The 19,500-nt window shown below is 54.1% G+C and overlaps 1 protein-coding gene across 8 annotated transcripts in view; it reads right to left on the reverse strand.

Moving 5' to 3' along the window:
- Window positions 1–19,500, reverse strand: part of ARAP1 (ArfGAP with RhoGAP domain, ankyrin repeat and PH domain 1) — a 61,897-nt gene that overhangs the window by 18,883 nt on the left and 23,514 nt on the right. For 5 of the 8 annotated variants that reach the window (XM_086340637.1, XM_086340636.1, XM_086340640.1 and 2 more), the window contains 10 exons: window positions 7,440–7,609; window positions 6,778–6,845; window positions 6,075–6,205; window positions 5,781–5,936; window positions 5,186–5,255; window positions 4,775–4,895; window positions 4,156–4,358; window positions 3,584–3,693; window positions 1,033–1,232; window positions 412–497 (listed from right to left, as the gene is read on the reverse strand). In XM_086340637.1, the coding sequence (XP_086196763.1) occupies window positions 412–497; window positions 1,033–1,232; window positions 3,584–3,693; window positions 4,156–4,358; window positions 4,775–4,895; window positions 5,186–5,255; window positions 5,781–5,936; window positions 6,075–6,205; window positions 6,778–6,845; window positions 7,440–7,609 (1,315 nt within the window). Of the gene's footprint in view, window positions 1–411; window positions 498–1,032; window positions 1,233–1,741; window positions 1,779–1,912; window positions 2,007–3,583; window positions 3,694–4,155; window positions 4,359–4,774; window positions 4,896–5,185; window positions 5,256–5,780; window positions 5,937–6,074; window positions 6,206–6,777; window positions 6,846–7,439; window positions 7,610–15,967; window positions 16,342–19,500 lie in introns of those variants that run through there. The other 3 variants (XM_086340643.1, XM_086340642.1, XM_086340644.1) reach the window with 3 other exon arrangements.

Genomic DNA, 19,500 nt, shown 5'->3' on the forward strand with positions numbered 1-19,500 from the left:
GGTTTTCCCCTGTGACTATCATACATATCAGTACCTGGCAACCCCAAGCACACAGGCACAAATGTACATGTGTGAGTATCCCCCAAAAGGACAGACTCAGACCCACTGGCACACGTGAGTAGAGATAAAATGAAGTAAATATTTTAGGCTTTGCAGGATAGTCTCTGTGACATATTCTTTTTCTTCTTCTTCTTCTTTTTTAGCAACCTTTAAAATTGTAAAAACATTCTTAGCTCACCAACCAGTTTGCTAACTTTGCCAAAAATCAACTTGCTCCAAACTCCACCTACTAGATGATCCCAAAGGTCTCTTTAGCTCCAAGGCACTGGGGCTGGTGAGGTGGGGGGAAATGGGTGGGAGACCCAGGCAACAGCCAAGGGGGGCAGACCCCAAACACAGCTGGCTCCCCACCTCGATGAGTGTTTCCGTCCACACCTTCCTGTCCATCTTCAGGCTCCGCACCTTGGAGATACCAGCGCCCAGGCCACGGTGCTCTCCTGCAGCAGAAGGCCAGACACATGGTCATCGGGGGGCCCTCTGCTTTACAGGAGCAGCCCCCTTCCCCCACCACACCTCAGGGCTCATGGGGGCAGTCAGGGAGAGGCCTTGGGCAGGACCCCAGGGCTAGGCCTGCAGTTCGCACACAGTTCCATCCCCCTGTGGATGAAAACACTAGCTTCCGCCTCTGCCTGCAAAGCCCTGCCTGACCTAGCCTACTTCCGCTCCTCTGATGTGACCGGGGTGCTGGATTCCAACAGGCCTGGGCTCAAATCCAGACTCACTCACTTGCCAGGGGACCCCGAAGAAGCCCTTTTCCTTTTCTGTGCCTCAGAGTCCCCATGGTACATGAGAAGTTGAATCCCTGCCATGCAGGTTAATCATGGTGGGAAAGGCTCTACACATAAGCGCCACTTCATCAATGATGCTCTCTGACACTGCCTTCGCTCCAGCCCCTCCAGCCAGACAGACCACCTGCCTTCTGGACACCCCAGCCCTGTCTTGCCCTGGCCTGGCACCCTGCTCGCTTCATACCTGCACAGCGCTTACAGATGACAACACAGAGATTGATGGAGGCCCAGTCAGGCTGGGCAGCCCCGCAGTCAGCACAGAACCTGTTGGGGGCCATGGCCCAGATGCGCTCGGCCACCTCCGAGGTGGACAGGGCCTCGGCGATGGCTCCCTGCATGGCCTCCAGCCACTGCTCCTTCTCCAGCTCCGATTCGGCTGAGAAGCTGGGGACACAGGAGTGGGGTGGGGGACTGGTTGGGAAAGGGGCCCAGCGAGATTGGGGGCAGCCTGAGGGGGCACAGCATGAAGTGGTGGTAACCATGCATTGAGAGCTGACAGTCAGAAGAGGGAGGTGCCCAGGGCCCCTGGGGAGGATAGGCATGGACAGCAACAGGGACCCCACAACCTCGGCCCCACCCAGGGAGTAGAAAGTGATGCTGGGAAGAAATGGGGCCTAAGACCTGACAGATGAGAGGGGTGGTGAGGTGAAGAGGTGGAAAGGTGTTCAAGACAGAGGGAACAGCACGTGCAAAGGGACATGAGGGTACACAGGGCATTCCAGTGGGCGTACTGGCAGAAAAGAAGCTGACAGAGCGGGCTGCAGAGGAGGTCAAAGTGCACCCGGAGGACAACACAGAAGCAGCAGCAGGTTTCAGGGGGTACAGAGATCTTTTCCCTCTGCTCCTTCCCTATTGCCACCAAGTCTCACGTGTGCACTCAAGATTCAGCTCACCCGTAACCCACTGCCATGGCCAAGGCAGGTACTGCTGCTGGAGATGGAATAGATGCCAACACGTCAACACGAGAGGTGTGAAGACCACCCTCATCCATTAAATCCTAGTGTACTGAATCTGCAAAATGCCAAGGCTTTAGCCAAGTGCTAAGCCCATCTCTGTGTACTTACATCTGACTGTGAGCCCACGTGTGTCAGGCTGGTGGAGGCCCTTGGTGCTGAATACCAAATCAACTGAATTAAAGTTCATGACAACAAGGAACTAGAGAAATGGGCAAGGCTCTGTAAAACTGACAGGAAAGGAAAACTCCAGAGGAAGTGTCCACTAGTCACGTGGCGGTTAAGGAGGATGGCAAAGAATCTCTGGCCACAGATGTCAACCAAAGATGACTACGAATGTAAGAAATGGACAAATGCAAACTTGGCTTTCAAAAAAGAAAAAGAACCCTCTGGTGGTCACAGATAGACAGCCAAAGGGTGAGGAAGCAGGAGCCAGGCCAGAAGGCCCACAGGCCTAGGGCCTGCAGGAGAGGGGCCACACAGAGGTGAAACGTGATGGAAGGAAGGGAGGGGTGATGACAGGTCTGCCCAGCAGTGAGCAGGAGAGGCAGGGTCCCCGTGGGTGGAGACGGGGGCCAGGGAGGAGCAGTGAGCTGAGGAGGGACTAAGCGGGGAATGTCCACAGAACTATTAGACATGCAGATCTAGAGTTCAGGAGAAAGAGCCACCGGAGGCAGCGAAGATCTGACTAAGGACAAAAAAGACAACGTGGAGGGATGGTGATTCTGTGTCAATAATGGCTTTACAGAGACGGCCGTGATCCTGCTCACAGAGAAGGAAACTGAGGCACAGAGTGGTCACATGATGTGTCCAGGTCACACAGTGACCCAGTGATGGGCCCAGGATATTATACTGATTGTGTCCCCTGAAGTTCAGAGGTTGAAGCCTCAAACCCCAGTGTGACTGCATCTGGAAATAGGGCCACTAAGGGAGGTAATTAAGGTTAAGTGACGTTGTAAGAGCAGGGCTCTGAGCCGACAAGACTGGCTACTTTATAAAGAGAGGAAGAGACACCAGACATCCCTCTCTCTATGTGCACAGAGGAAAGGCCTTTGAGGACCCAGGGAGGAGGAGGAAGCCACCTATAAGCCAGGAAGAGAGGCCTCGCCAGAAACTAACCCTGACAGCATCTTGACCTTGGACTTCCAGCCTCCAGAACTGTGAGAAAATGAACCTGTTGTTTAAGATCTGGGGTTTGTGGTATTCTATCACGGCAGCTGAGCTGACTGATACAAAGCATTTGAATCCAGGCCACGGCACAGAACCTCAGAGGAGGTGACTGAAGGTCTAGGAGTGGGCAATTTTCTCCAGGGAGAGGACGGAGAACAGAGACAGATCACTGATGGGCAGCTGAGATCAGAGGAAACCAAGCTGGAAGAGTCCTGGAGGCTCAGGGAGCAGCACACAGGATGGGCACGAGACAGGGAGTGAGGAGCAGCTTTGGATCTCAAGCCACTGTCAGTGACAGACAAGCACCTGTGAGGGGAGCAGGGCAGGCTGCTGGGGACAGCAGGGTGAGTGGGCGGCGCAGAAGTCCATACACGAGCAGTGTGGCAGGGAAGGGGAGACGGTGATGGACTGGGGGCGGGGAGGGTGGATGTGAGACTTCTTGGAAGGGATCAGAGCAGGTCAGCAAGGGAAGGGCAAGGCCCAGCAAGGTGCGCAGGGCTGGGAAGAGAGGGGAGAAAAGGAACCCAGAAGCAGGGGCAGCTTCCTCCACATGCAAGAAGAAAATACGATCAGGGAGTGAGGATGCAGGTGAGCAAGGGGTGGGAGGCTCACCTGAAGATGCGGTAGGGGGTGGTGAGGTCGAAGCTGCGCCGGTCGGCCGCTTCCTTCACGTTGCCCACACTCATGTCAATGAAGGTGATGCCGATGCCCAGGCGGTACTCCTGGTAGTAGGTGGGAAAGGGTGAGGGCAAGGCTGGGGGGTGGGGCGCAAGACCCAGGGACAGGGGAGAGAGGAAGGGGAAGTGGGACTTTAGGGACTAGAAAGTGCCCAGGAAGGAGGTAAGGGAGGGCTCAGGAATCTGGGCATGAGTAAACAGACCTTGATCAGAGGCCATGTTGCAATAAATAGGCAATACAAGAGCCAGGGTGGTGATGGGAGGGTAACGCTCAGGGACCAGGTGGGAGAAGGGGTCAGAACAAGCGGCAGGATGAGGCGGCAGGCAAAGGGCTGAGTCAGGAGAAGAGGGAAAGGGCAAGGGGAGGGCTGAGGACCAAGTAGGTGGGCCTGAGGGACCAGGGCGGAGGGCTGTGGCTGAAGGACCCAGTGGGTGAAAGGCGGGACTAAGGGACTTGGTGGGCAGGGGACAAGGGAAAGGTTCAGCAGCCTGGCAGACCAGTCACACCTCCAGATTCTTGTAAAGCTCAACTTTGTCCCCGACCACGGCCACATAGAGTTTATTCTTGAAGCCACGTAGCTCCAGGCTGCCAGCATGGTCATGGGGCTCTGAGCCTTGAACACCCAATGGGTAAGCACTAGACACGCGGGCCCGGGCACGCTGCTCAGCCACCGCCTGCTGCAGGGCCTGCATCCACTCCTTCCGCTCCGCTGCGGGCAAAAGGAAGCCTGAGCTCACACAGGCAGGGGTTTCCTCGGGGTTCCCCACTCCAAGCTCCTCAGGCAACACAACTGCCAGAAAGCCCACCCAGACCAGCCCTCCTGTCTCTGTTCATCTCCAAGTTCTCTGATGTGGACCAGCTCAGGCTCCGATCCCAGCTGTGCCACTTAGGGTGGGCAAGGCCCTTGGCCTCTCCGAGCCTGTATCCCCTGAAATGGGGATGTGTGGTGCTGAGGACTCAGTGGTGTCTCAAGCACAAAGCTGGTCAGAGAGGGCCCTCCCCTCCTCTACTTCACAGAGGGTTGACTCCTCTCTGGGTCTGATATGGGGGGAGCAGATGTTCCCTGGTTCTCCTCCCCAACTTCTCAGGCCAAACTGCCAGTCTTCTCTCCACCCCACTCCCTACCATCACTCTCTGCCCGGAAGGCAAAGGTCCGGTTGTTCGTGATCACTTCGAACTTTTGGTCCCCAATGGCAGCCACTCGGGAGATGCAGGCCACGGGGACAAAGCGCTTTGAGTAGGCATCCTAGGGGAGAGAGAGGAGCCAGACTAGGGGGGTGAGGACCACAGAGGCCCAGCCTCTCTGTGACCCCCTCAACCTCTGCTGAAATGAAGGTAGCAGTCCCATCTCCCACAGGTGGTCAGTGACAGTCGCTATACCAACCCGGGCCAAGGCCACGGCTGGTCAATGGGCCAGGAGAACACAGTCCATGGAGTCGGAGTAGAGCTCTGGTGAGGACTCATCTAGGCAGGGACTCTGGTAGGTATCATGGTTCAGGCTGGAGCAGGGTCATGTCAGGGACTAACAGGCCTCACCTTGTTACTATCAAAGTATCGCAGGTGATTGGCATCCAGTCTCACCCATCGCTTCTGATAGATGTAAGATCTGGAGAGGGAGACGCAGAACAACAACAGAGCAAAGGACTGGGAATTAGGGAGCAGTTCCAAGATCACCCTAGCCCCCTGTGGCAGTCACATACAAAGTTAGAAACAGCCAGATCGAAGGCAGGAAGGATCCCAAATGATCATGGAGAAGAAAATGGACTTCACCTATAGCAAGAGTGAATGAAATCGGACTCAAAGTAGGACTTCTCGGAGTTTTTCTTGTTTTGTTTTTGGCCATGCCATGCAGCCTGGGGGATTCTTAAGTTCCCTGACCATGGATTGAACCTGTCCCCACTGCTTTAGGAGCACAGAGTTTTGCCCACTGGACCACCAGGAAAAGGACTTCCCAGTTTTAAGGGTAATAATACATAAATCTGGTGGGGATGATAGGCAGTTACAGTCTACCTAGAGGGAGACCTGCTCAAATAACCTTGTCCCTTCTGGTTTTCCGACCCGTGATACTAAATATACTAGACTAAGCCCATCCCATGCAGAGCACCAGCACGACCCAACAGGCCTCACTCACCCCTGCGGGGGGTTCTTGTCCAGCCAGCCAGCCTTGATGACCAGTGGGGTGGGTGTGGGGCCCACGGGCAGCCCGTCCATGGGGTGCGGGGGAAGCTCAGGGGTCAGGAGGCTGCTGGGCAAAGATGAGCTCAGGCTGCTGGTGTGCCAGTCACCACTGTGGGGAGAAGAGAGGGGATGAAGGGGCCAGAGTGGGGACTCCCACAGGGCTGGGGCGGAGATGGAGAGAACAGGCTGGGCGTGGGGAAGGAGGGTGGCGAGTTGGGAGAACAACCCTAGAGGAGTGGACACTTACTTGGGGACATGCTCGTAGGCATAGTCATCCTCATCTTCATCCCCTTGGTCATCTCCAGACAGGTCCTCCCCCTCGCTCAGCAGACTGGCCACACGCACGGCCCGTGGGACTTGACTCGCAGGGGGCTCCTCCTGCCCCCCAGACCCACTCAGTGTCACGCTCTCCTTCAAGCCCGAGATCACACCACCAAGGGTTGCCACACCCCTCTCTTGTCCAGGCCCAGTGCCCACACAACTCAGCACTTCTGTTTCCTCACCCACCTCTCCTCCCCAGCCCCCGGCAGACTACCCAGGGACCCAAGGAGATGGGGTCACATAGACAGAGAAAACCAGTGCAGGCAGAGGCCCAGGTCAGAGACAAAGACAAAAAGATAAAGAGATAAAGACATGGATGGAAAGTTAAGACACTCAAGAGAGACAGGGACACAGAAAGTGAAACAGACAAACACAGGGACAGATACCCCAAAAGAGAGGGAAAGAGGCGGTCACACAGCCATCCAAGATGTAGCTTAAGACTAGATCAGGAGCCACAAACCAGAGTCCCCAGTCCCTTGCACAGCTGGACAGAGAAGAGGAAGGGAACTCTCCAGGGAGTCGGCTGCCCACTCTCTATCAGGTGGTCCCCAGGGTCTGAAAGGCAGCGGGTGGCCCACCCTCCATGCTGACAGGCAGACAGCCTAAACCCTAACCACCGCCTGCCCTACCTTCTTGGTCATCACGGCAGCTGGGGCCCTCGGCCCCTCCTCTGGGACCTCATCGTAGTCAGAGTCATCTGGGGAGGTAGACGGGTGGGAGAGACTCAGAGGCAAGGAAACCAGGCCTCCCCCAGCCCATGAGTGACCCCTGCCCCGACTCTGGCTTGGCTTTCAAAACAAGACACAAGGGACAGGAAGTGCTATTTATACTCTCGAGGCTTCACAGGACAGAATTAGGGGGTTGCCGAAGGAGAGGCCAGGCCGCCACAGGGAGGTCTAACTAGGCAGTAAGCTCGGGGGTCAGGGCAGGGACTCTCCTAAAAAGGTTAAAAAAAAAAAAAACACAAAACCAAGAATCGAGACTCAAGAAAAGTGGACAAGCCAAGGAAAAGCAAACTGCCCATGACCATGGAAAATAGTCCTAGACTTTAAACCATGAGTAACTCAAGAAGTCTGCCATCTGTCCCCACCTAACAGCCAGTCGGTTAGAGAGCTGGGTGCTGTCTCCATTCAGAGGCTGAAGGGAAGGATGCTTACCTGTCCAGGGCCACACAGTGGGTCAGTGGCAGGGCCCAGGACAAAGGGGAGTGTGATCCTTGCATCCTTATAGACTCTTCAGCCCTGAACCCAGGCTACCCTCCCCAAGTCCCATGCTGCATTACAGCACTTACCAAACTCCGGGGGCAGGCGGTGGGGCTTCGGAGGGACCTCTGGGGGGCTGCAAGGTGCAGACAGGGGCTGAGGAGGCCCCCTGGGGAAAGTGGCCAGGGGCTCCACAGGCTCCAGTTGGGGAGGGGGCGGTGATGGTGGTGATAGTACCTCCTCTTCCTTGGAGGGAAGGCTGGGAACAGACCAAAAGTTGGGCATCAACCTCAGTGTGGCTGAGTCACTGAGTCAGCAACACTGCAACAGGGCCAGGACTGAAACTCATCGAGCCCCAAGCTCCCCTGAGCTGCGGCACAACTCATTCATTCCACACACTCAGAGATAAGCCTGCCTTGCCTCACTCCCCTGCCCAAACTCTCCAGGCTCCCCAAAGCAGGTGCCTTCCTTGGCTTCATGAGCTAGCCCTGCACTGCTGGGCAGGGTCAACTGGCCCCGAAGTGCTAACCTTTAGCCACACGTACCTACTGGGTCTCCACTCTAAAAGAGGGCTGAAGACTAGAAGGGGGTGGGAGGCAGTTTGCTTCCCAGCCTAGGGAATCAGGGAAGGTTGGACCTGAGCTTTTATGAAGAAGGCGTTTGTCTGAGAATGGACGAGACAAGACTGAAATGGGCATCGAGGCCAAGGGCACAGACCAGAGCCTCAGAAACCAAGTCCTGAGGCAACAAGTCGTGGATCTCTGGCTCACGACCACCTTCTTTCTTGTCTTGGATATTCATCGTCCTCTAGGTCCCTCAGATCCCTCAAACTCATCTGAACCCACCACACTCCCTGCTTCTTATCTCTGCTACCCCTGCCCCAGGAAGCCCTCCAGACTCCAAGACCTGGGCTCCCAAAGCCACTAGGCTCCTGTCTGTCTGTCTGTCTCAGCACAGATCACACTGCTCCCTGCAGGCTGAGTGTCTCCAAAGGGCTTCAGCATCAGAGACATGGGTTTGAGCCTTGCCTCGGTCTCAGTTCCTGTGTGCCCTGAGGCAAGCACCTAGCTTTTCTGAGCCTCAGTTTCTTCTTTGGTGAACTGAGGACTACCAAACCATTGTGGCAGGATGGCTGGAGGATTAAACAAGACGTGGCGTGTCACGGGCCAACACACGAGGCAGAGACCACCAGCCGGATCAGTTGCCTGAGCCCTGGAAGCCTGGCACCAACTGCCATCTCTGCCAGTGTCCAGCAGGGGCTGAGAAGGAGCACACGAGCAGTGGGCCACTTTCCCCACCGCTGACCTCAGCCTCTCTACTGCCCAGTGTCCCTGGCAGTGGCTGAGAGTGTGTGACCACCAAGAAAGCAAGGAAGGGCTGGGCATGAACACAATGCCAGGCCTTGGCTCCTGCTCTTGCTTCCTCCAGGAATACCTTGCTCCCTGGTCTCTGATCAGAGATCTCAGTTCAGTTCAGTTGCTCAGTCATGTCCAACTCTTTGAGACCCCATGGACTGCAGCATGCCAGGCCTCCCTATCCATCACCAACTCCCAGAGTTTACTCAAACTCATGTCCATTGAGTCGGTGATGCCATCCAACCATCTCATCCTCCGTCATCCCCTTCTCCTCCTGCCTTCAATCTTTCCCAGCATCAGGGTCTTTTCAAATGAGTCAGTTCTTCGCATCAGGTGGACAAAGTACTGGAGTTTCAGCTTTAGCATCAGTTCTTCCAATGAATATTCAGGACTAATTTCCTTTAGGATGGACTGGTTTGATCTCCTTTCAGTCCAAGGGGCAGTCCAAGGGGCTCTCAAGAGTCTTATTCAACACCACAGTTCAAAAGCATCAATTCTTCGGCGCTCAGCTTTCTTTATAGTTCAACTCTCACATCCACACATGACTACTGGAAAAACCACAGCTTTGACTAGACGGACCTTTGTTGGCAAAGTAATGTCTCTGCTTTTTAACATGCTGTCTAGGTTGGTCATAACTTTTCTTCCAAGGAGTGTCTTTTTAATTTCATGGCTGTAGTCACCATCTGCAGTGATTTTGGAGCCCCCCAAAATAAAGGCTATCACTGTTTCCCCATCTATTTGCCATGAAGTGATGGGACCAGATGCCATGATCTTTGTTTCCTGAATGTTGAGTTTTAAGCCAACTTTTTCACTCTCCACTTTCATCAAGAGGCTCTTTAGTTCTTCTTTGCTTTCTGCTGTAAGGGTGGTGTCATCTGCACATGAGGTTACTGATATTTCTCCCAGCAATCTTGATTCCAGCTTGTGCTTTATCCAGCCCAGTGTTTCTCATGATGCACTCTACATATAAGTTAAATAAGCAGGGTGACAATATACAACTTGATGTACTCCTTTCCCAATTTGGAACCAGTCTGTTCTTCCATGTCTAATTCTAACTGTTGCTTCCTGACCTGCATACAGATTTCTCAGGAGGCAGGTCAGGTGGTCTGGTTTTCCCATCTCTTTAAGAATCTTCCACAGTTTGTTGTGATCCACACAGTCAAAGGCTTTGACATAGTCAACAAAGCAGAAATAGATGTTTTTCTGGACCTCTCTTGCTTTTTCGATGATCCAACAGATGTTGGCAATTTGATCTCTGGTTCCTCTGCCTTTTCGAAAACCAGCTTGAACATCTGGACGTTCACGGTTCATGTACTGTTGAAGCCTGGCCTGGAGGATTTTGAGCATTATTTTACTAACAATTGAGATGAGTGCAATTGTGCGGTAGTTTGAACATTCTTTGGCATTGCCTTTCTTTGGGATTGGAATGAAAGCTGACCTTTTCCAGTCCTGTGGCCATTGCTAACTTTTCCAAATTTGCTGGCATATTGAGTGCAGCAGTTTCACAGCATCATCTTTTAAGATTTGAAGTAGCTCAACTGGAATCCCATCACCTCCACTAGCTTTGTTCGTAGTGATGCTTCCTAAGGCCCATTTGACTTTGCATTCCAGGATGTATGGCTCCAGGTAAGTGATCATACCATCGTGATTATCTGGGTGGTGAAGACCTTTTTTGTACAGTTCTTCTGTGTATTCTTGCCACCTCTTCTTAATATCTTCTTCTGTTAGGTCCATATCATTTCTGTCCTTTATTGTGCCCATCTTTGCATGAAATGTTCCCTTGGTATCTCTAATTTCTTGAAGAGATCTCTAGTCTTTCCCATTGTATTGTTTTCCTCTATTTCTTTGCACTGAGATCTACTCATTCTTTAACTTCTCACTCAATGCCCCTTTTCTCAAAGTCTTTCCTGACCCCTCCTTCCTGCTCCCCTAGGCCCTGCGCATGTTATCCTCTGTGATGAGCTTTTAGGTGAATTATTCCAAGTAACCCGATTTGTAGTAACGCCTTCCTTTGTGCCAGGTACTGTGCTAGCATCTAAGCCAGACCTGAACTCTGATGCCAGAGTCTGGATGCTTCTTAGGACACGCAGTGGCTACTTCTACATCACCCTGAACCCTATCGTCTTCTTCTCCATAGGTAAAGAATGGACAAAACTCTTTCTCCCTAGAAACCTGGTAAAGGTGGTATGTCAGCCACGCTCCCAGGCGACACTACCTTTGGCAAGAGTGGCTTGAGTGCCGAACTGCACCTGGACTGGGAGAAACTCTAAGTGATCTCTTGATCTGGGGGAGAAGCTGAAGCTCTGGGCTTCCCAGAGTGTGGTGGCTTGTTACTGGGCACAGCCTGTGCAAAGGACCTGAAGCCACACTTGCTAGGTTGCTAGAAGACATATTGGCTCCTTGGAGCAAGAGGTCTCCAAGCCAGGGTGGCTCCCACACTTGTCCACTGTGAGTCTCATCCCCCACCCCCAAGCTGCCCCCTGGAAGACCACAGAGAATGGCTCCCAGACAGCTGTGTGGACGGCGGCAGTGACTGCCAGGAAGACCCTCCAGCAGAGGTAGACGCACTGCTGTCCTGGTGGCCAGGTCTTCCCTCTCTATGCTTCTCAGAGAATCTGATGCCAAGTGGGCCTAGGCTAGGAGTTTAGCTGGACCTGTGAAGACTCCCCCTACAATGAGCACTGTACTAGGCTGTCTCCTCAGTGTGACCGTGAATCTCTTTAGGGCAAGGGCAGCCTTGATCTTGACTCTTTCTCCCCACAGCCCACCTAGTACAGGGCCTGGCTGAGATAGCAACAAGAGCACGTTGGATGGGCGGGTGGGTGGATAGGCAGGTGGACAGGTTGGCCAATAGGGTCAAGAGGGAAGCAAATAAAAGGCAGGCCCGAGGGCATGGGCAGACGATCACACACAGTCTCCCAGACTCTACTAGGAAGGGACCCTTGGAGGCCTGGCCTGTGATCAGCTGAGAGCAGAGCTCTTAGACGTTGGGTCAGGATCAATCAGACGTGCTCAGAGCAGGGGGGACAGCCTCTGCCCTTCCAATGCCAAGTAGGGCTATGTCGGCCTGGCTCCCTGCCTCCCCCAGGAATGAGAGCCAGCACTGAGGCAAAGCTGATGGCAACAGAGCATCCTCAGAACCCAGGCAGCATCAGCCCTCTCATCTCTGGCCCCTAGTCCTTCCCCACCACCATCCTGATCACCTGTGAGGGACCTGCCCTTCCTGAGGCCGGCTCCCCAGCATGTGGGTTCCTTAAGAGAAGTGCCATACCCTCCTTCTTCACTACTGTGTGCCCAGCACTCAGCAGATTAATAAATGAAGACCTGGATTACTTAATTCTTATTAAGTATGTGTGTGTATGTATATTTTCCCAGGAGCTTTAAGTGGATTCATTCATTTACTCATCACAAGGGTTCCCTAAGGCAGGGCTTCTTGCTATCCCCACTTTACAGATGAGGAAACTGAGACACAGAGACAGGAAGTAATTTGTTCTTGGTCCCACAGCTAGGATGTTCACCCAGGAAGTACAGCACCACAGTGGCAAACTCAACCACCAGGAGCAAACGAGGCCACAGCCGGGATCCCAGGGCTTCTCTGAGATCTGCCTCCTCACATTGGCTACAACTCAGGATCCAGACAGCTCTGAGTTGATGTTCCATCCAAAAGGAAATGTGATCACATTTCTGATGGCCCTGTTACCATAGTGATAAGGGAGAGAGGAACAGATGCTAAGGGCTCCTTTCCCAGCAAAGTGTTTGTAGGAAAAGGGTTGTATGCCAAGAAAGCGGAGCAAGGGGACCCCATGGGCCTCCCAATCTCATTCTAGACATCTCTTCCAGGAAGCCTCCTAGCTGATCCCCCTCTCTGCCTGCCACGGGGGACCAGGGCCATGCTGAGTCAGGGCCAAGCCCAGGAAAGGAGAAGTGGCATCCGGAAGGCACAGATGTTGGAAATTCCGGGGGACGGGGCAGTGCCCACAGAGTGACCGAAAACCAGCGAGTCCTGACCACTCAGTGCCTGTACAGCTTAGAGCAGCCCCAGCTCCAATCTGTAGCTGAAGCCCATCTGGGATGCTGCCACTGACCTCTGACCCTACAAGACCAGAAGATCAGTCCCAGGCCTGGGCATGGACTCAGCAGCCCTGCCTCCAAGCCTCTGCTCACACCACTTCTTCCTGCCTACATCTCCCGGCCCTCTCCCTACATCTCAGCTTGTGGAAAACCTGTCTATACCTCCGAACATGGCTCAATAGGCCTCCTCTGGGCAGCCTCCGAGACTCCCACGCAGAGCTGCTCTCCTCCTGCCCCTCATTCCTGGCCCCTCTGCTCCTTCAGCCCCTTTCTTCTCTGTCCAAGTGGCATAAGGACCTATCTGCTCTCCACATTATGCCCAGAGCAAGGCTAGGCACTCTAGGGCAGGGGCCACCCCAGCCTGGGCCCTTAGCCTAAGGAGATTTGTTTTACTGGGTTACAGCAAATACACACAGCCAACCTTACATATCTATGGGTTAGGGGACATGTGAGGCTCCCAAGCCAGAATGGGTAAGAACAGAGGAGTAGGGTGACCATGTAATTAATCAGATAAACGATAACATTTCCAAGAGTTAAAAGAGGCACTTTTTTTTTTTTTTGCAGCATGTGGGATCTTAGTTCCCTGACCAGAGATCAAACCTGTGCCCCCTGCATTGTGGACAAGTGTAGAATCTCACCCACTTGACCACCAGGAATTGCCAAAGAGGCACTATTAATAACTATGTCAGGGCACAGGTGCAAGTGGGCCTATCCTGGACGAAACAAGACACGTGGTCACATGTGGTAGGTAAGAGGCAGAGCTTGGCAGCCAGGCAGCCCTGGGCCTCCAATCCAGCTAAACCACTCATTGGTCTGTGTCCTTACAAAGCATATCACTTCACCTCTAAGCCTCAGGTTCCCCTCTGATCTGCTTCCTGGCTTGCTGACAACCAGTAGAGAGCCATGGTCACAAGTCATTAACACAATTTTCTCACCCTGGCTGTGGCTGGGTGAGGCCACAGGGCCACCCTGCAGGAGGCCCCAGCTGCACAGGCTGAACCAGGAACCTGCTTCATGGCCCCTCCTCCAGGGTGGCCCTGGATCTCAGTCACCCCACAGGCAGATGGGCCGGCATGCAGGACGGGGCAGTTTGAATATCTCAGGCTGGCCTGGAGCTCATCCCTCACCCACACTCCAGCCATCCTGAGCTGAGCTGCTTTCCATAAATGCGGACTTGCAGGCTTTTGTCCACACTGTTCCTTCCACCAGGAACACAGCTCCCTGCCCGGCCGCCTCCTACTTTTCCTTCCAAAGGTGCAAGTCATACATCCTTCCCCTCCTCTTTGTGCCTCCCTTCGTACCCCTGGCTGGGTTGGGGTCTCCTTGAGGCTTCTCTAGCCTTCAGACTTCTGAGCACTCATATAGTTTTATCTGTCATTGTCTGCTTCACTGTGCTGACCTCGGAGGACCAAGGACCCAGGTCTACACCCAGTCCTGAGTCAGGACCTTCTCCCTAAAGGGTCACACAGGCCTTGGAGGGACCCAGCCCAAACCAGCCCCTGGACTTGCACCAGCAGCGCCAAGAGGTAGGGTCAGACCACGGTTTGGACACGTCGGCCTCCTCTCCTGACCTCCTCTACCCACGAGGGCAGACTTTCCCAACTGCCCACTTCCTCATCCTCCTCGGGGCCCAGGCCTTAGCCCTATGCTTTTTTCTTCCTCCAAGGCTGCCCTTGTCCTTCCTTCTCCATCATGAGGCCCAAAGCTCAGCTCCTCTAGCACTTTCCGGGTTCTGTTCTATTTACTTCTGCCCAAGCCACAGCGGAGAAAGTCCTTCCCAGGGTCTCACTCCTTAGACGTGATGTCTGCTGGACGCCTCTCAGCTTTTGCATAAGCTGTGAGTCCTCTCAGGCCAAGCCCTCTCCATGCCACAGCATCACCCAACACAGAGGGGGTTTTGGTGACTGCGTTTTGAGTGAATGAATGACCATCACCCCACTCACATACTGACTACTGGAGGTCAGCAGCTCTCCATCCCTCCATAGAGCAGTGCCCAACTGACCTGGCACCCACCTTTAAAACCAAGGTTTCACCCAGCTCTTTGCACATCCCCTTGGCACAATATAACTACCACTGGCTAAGTATCCCCTTTGTGCCAGGCATTCTCCTGGAAGTCTTTTTTTTTTTCATTTAATCCTCATGATGACCCAAATCATCAACTCTGTGCTCAAGACACGCCTCCTCCTTCAGGAAGTCCACCCAACTGCTCCCTCCTCTAAGCTCACAGTTGGGCACCCTGCTGTCGTGGGCAGCAAAGGGCTGAGGCCTAGGTCTCCCATAGCAGCTCTTCACACCTCCCAGGCCTGACCCAGTGCTGGCTTGTGAAGGCAGTGGGGGGAGGAAGTTCACCCTTCAGAGAGTGCACGACTGTACTAGCCCCTCTCCCCCATCCCTGGGCTGGCCTGGCCAGAGGAGAAGGTGCAGGTGTTTGCTGGGCCCTGTGGAAAGACGAGCCGAGGGTGCAGGGGTGGGCCAGGCACACAGACAGAATCTGCTTAGAGGAATCTCTTTGCCCCTAGTGGCCCAAGTACAGGGTTACTGAGTTCATTGGGGGTTACAGCAACTGGGGAGATCCCCCCAGTAACAAAGGCACACCCACCACACCAGCAGGCCTGGAAGAAGGGGTAGGAAGACATCAACTAAGGGTCAGCCCTTGGCAGGTTTCCCTATTGCCTGGAAGGGGAGAGGGCAAGAGGGCTTGGATAGGCGAGCTTCCAGAGCTACAGCACCCTTGAACTTAACCCTGAGATAAGTCACCTAAGCCTCCAAAGGGAATTCTCAGCGGGGTGCAAGGAGCCAGAAGTGAGACCAGTACCAGATCGCTTTAGGGCAGAGACCCCACAGAGAAGCAGTCCATGCAGCCCAGAAGACAGGCCCCGGAGGCTACCAACAAACCCAGGAGAGACACTTAGGGGGAGATGGAGATGTGGAAAGCCCAGGGCAGAAGTGGGGAAGAGAGAGGGAAGAAAAGGAAAGGGCAGGAGAAAAACAGAAAATATAGAGAAAGTGAAAGAAGAGAGGGAAGTCTGAGAGTAAAAAAGGGAGGGGGAGGAGAGCAGCACAGAAAACCTAACCTGTGGAGAGGTGACAGACAGACAGACAGTCTGGGATTCCTGCCCTCCCAGGCCCATAGGAGGAGACTGCCCCCTTCCCTCAGCCGACAGCCCAGCCCACGGTGGCCCCTTGCTCACCCTCAGACGCCCTCTGGATCCAGGGCCCAAGAGCTCCCGTGGTTCCGGCCAGCTGGGCCCAGTGTGCGCCGTGTACCTAACTGTTCAGCCTGTGTCCGACCCGGGCTGGTCTCGCAGACAGCCTGGCCCCACTCCCTGGGTGTGCCTGAGGCCACGTCTGGTTCCAGGTATGGCTCGGCTCTGCACTCCCGTGATTTGTGTCGGAGTGTTTGTGATCACTTGTCTGAGTGTGTGTTTCTGTGTGTAACTGTGAGTCTGTCTGGAAGAGTGAGTGTGTGTACGTGTACGTGCGTGTCTGTGTCTGAATCCAGCTTTGGTCTCCTCTAGCTTCCTGCTCTCCGCCTCCCTCCGCCCCCTGCAGCCCTGGCCAACGCACACACTTCCTGAAAACACGACTGAGACAGAGAAAAGTCACCCAGAATCCCCTGGGGCAGACACTTCCTTTCCGCCCCCAGGCTGGCTCTCCCCTCTAGGCTGAAGTGGGTGGACAAACTACCCCAGTGACATGGAGCAGGGCCTTCCAGAGTGGATATTCTGGCTGGCCCCTCCCCACTCACACAAGAAGGCCCAGAGAAGCTAGGAAAGAGGCTCTTTGAAGAGAGCAAGTTCTGCCCTAGCAACAAGTGATCAGTCTTCAAGAAGCCCAGGGATTGGCTGGGCTGCAGAGGGTCGAGGGCACAGGTGGGAGGCTTTGCGAGGTGATTCCAGCTGGCTGCTGCCCATTCTGGGCAAATCCTCCCTCTTCTCCAGGTTTCTCCAGACATCCAGGTATCGAAGTAGAACACAGAGGCCCAGAGCAGGCTACGGGAGGCTCTGCAGAGTGACCCTGGGTCAGAAATGACCTCTCTGCCACGCTCAGGGAAGCGGGCCCAGAGGGTTCACATCTATGACACTTGAAGCTGAGTAGACAGTCCCAGGCCAACAGGCAGGGTTTGAACACTGCCTTCTCCTGTGCTGGGTTGTGTGACTTTGAACAAGTTTCTCAGTGTCTCTGGACTTGTCAGTTACCTATTACAGGCTTAAGTGATGGTGGGGGTACAGACCCTTTGGGGGTGAAATAGAGTCCTCCTAGGCCAGGCAAACAGCGAACCTGCTTCTGAGAGTTCTGACCCAGCTGGGGCAGAGGGGAAGAGACCCCATCCTCGCTCATTTTCTGCCTGCCTCCCCTAAAGGTCTCTCCCTTTCCAAGATGCCTGGGGTGACAGAGGTCAGGTAGTGGGAAGGGATTTGGGGTATTCTGTAACCCTACTGTCTAACCCTAACCCTAACCCTACTGTCCAGGGTCCAGTGTGTGTGGAGGGCACTCACAGGGTGCTGAGTCAGCATGGGCAGCACACAAGTTCAGTGCCTGGTGGTACAGAAGCTCATGCAGGTCTCATCTATTTACTCACACAACAAACACTTTCTGAGTGCCTGTCAGGCAGCTGGCATTGTTTCAATGTTGGGGATGCGGCAGTAAACGAAACTGACAAGGACCTGAGCCCTAATGAAGCTGACATTCTAGGCGGCTTGGCCTCTTGGAAGCACATGCAAACACAGCACAAGTACACACTGGCTCACACCTGACCGTACACAAAAAACAACTCACCACCCACAACACAAGCACTCACAAATGCACTCATGTTCTTGGAGCCCCCAAAGTACAGAACACTTGGGCACATGTCTGTGTACACACAGGCCTTGATAAATTTGTACACACACTATACCACGTAACCACTGAAATCGTATAAATCCCCACCTGTGTATAATTATTACACATTTCCTCCCTTAGAACATGTGCGGATGCAGAAATACACAGACATGCTACTACCCTGCTAGATGCACACCTACAGGCGCACACAAACTGGCCCGCCATGCCCTCACATGGAGTTACTCCGTCCTAAGTACACACACGCACACACAGTAATCAATCACAAATTCCACTGGGGAGCCCAGTGATGGACCGGAGCCAGGGAAAAACACTCCCTCAGTCACCACATGATCTGGTGTAAGAGGCCCTACGATTGAGAGAGTAAGACCTACGTCACTAGAGGGTACAAGCAAGGACAGGAAGGCCAGATCAGGAAGTGGGGACTCCTGCAACGGAGGCAGGGGCCGGCCAGGCTGGGCCGTCTTCCACTGTGTAGCACAGAGCCTGGGGTCACAGGGTTGTGAGGGGACGGGGAAGCCAGTCAGGGTCCAAAACCTGCCCAGCCTTTACCTGTTACCCACACGTGGCCCAGCCTTTGTCTGTTACCCACACGTGAGGCTCTCTCTGCCCTTAGAGTTTTTCTATCTCTGGACTGTAAAGACTTTGTACACCCTGGAAGCCCAGGAGGCTAGGACTGCAGATGCCCACAATTCCAAGTGTCAAAGACCCCAGGATACAGAAGCCAGGCTTGGCAGCACACCTGCCACTCTACTGCAAGGAACAGCCCCACATTGCAAGGAATAATTGCCTACGAAGTCTCTCAGCCTGGAATGAATTTTGGGTTCTCTAGCTACAAGGGGCCAGGTTCCTGACCATGGGAATCTGGCTTCTCACAGAGGTTGGCTAAGTTCAGAACGAGGATCTGAGAGCGCGGTCTGGCACCCTAGGGCAAAGACAGGACCCTTGCTCTACCCAGAAAGTCTCCTGAATTCAGGAGGGCCATGGAGAGCCAAGGAGGATACCTGATGGGGAAACAGGCCCAGAGGAGCAGCTTTTCCTAGTCAGAATCACGCAGCCAGCTGGACCTGCTCAGGTACCTCGCCTTCTAAGCAGGAACCCAGGCGTACACTTCTTGGCTAGCGTTTTTGCCTCCTCAGCCCTCATGAACGTTCTATGGACAGGGCCCTGCCTCCTGCCCTTGTTCACCTATTCCCAAGCCTCAGAGACAGGTGTGCATGCACACACATCTCATTCTAAAGATGGAGTTAAATAAAAATTACTTCTGCATGCAGGAGGGTGGCCACTAGAGGGTGCAGTGGCGCCAGCAAACTCCAATCTGGTCTCTAAGCCAAGCTCCTGTGGCTGCTGCTGCTAAGTCACTTCAGTCGTGTCCGACTCTGTGCGACCCCATAGACAGCAGCCCATCCCTGGGATTCTCTGGGCAAGAACACTGGAGTGGGTTGCCATTTCCTTCTCCAATGCATGAAAGTGAAAAGTGAAAGTGAAGTCGCTCAGTCGTATCCGACTCGTAGCGACCCCATGGACTGCAGCCTACCAGGCTCCTCCGTCCATGGGATTTTCCAGGCAAGAGTACTGGAGTGGGGTGCCATTGCCTTCTCCGAGCCAAGCTCCTAGGGGGAATCCCATTACTGCTCCCAGTGTGTGAACCTATGAAAGGCACAATAAACTCTTTTTGTGCTCTTATCAATCAAACCTCAAAACACCACAGCCCTGGCTTGGCCTCAGAAGGCCCTTTAATGCCCCTCTCCTCTAAGGGGGAAAACCTCCCAGGTCCTCCCCACAGGGGCTCCCTCGGCATGTACTAGGCATGGATCCAGCCAGTGCTCCCCTCTCTTCTCTGACCCTTAGTTTCTCTACTTGAAATGGGACACAAATGCCCCAG

Source organism: Bos grunniens, chromosome 15, assembly GCF_055505025.1.
Source record: "Bos grunniens cultivar Pamir isolate PY7600 chromosome 15, Bosgru_T2T1.0, whole genome shotgun sequence".
NCBI classification, from domain to species: Eukaryota; Metazoa; Chordata; class Mammalia; order Artiodactyla; family Bovidae; genus Bos; species Bos grunniens.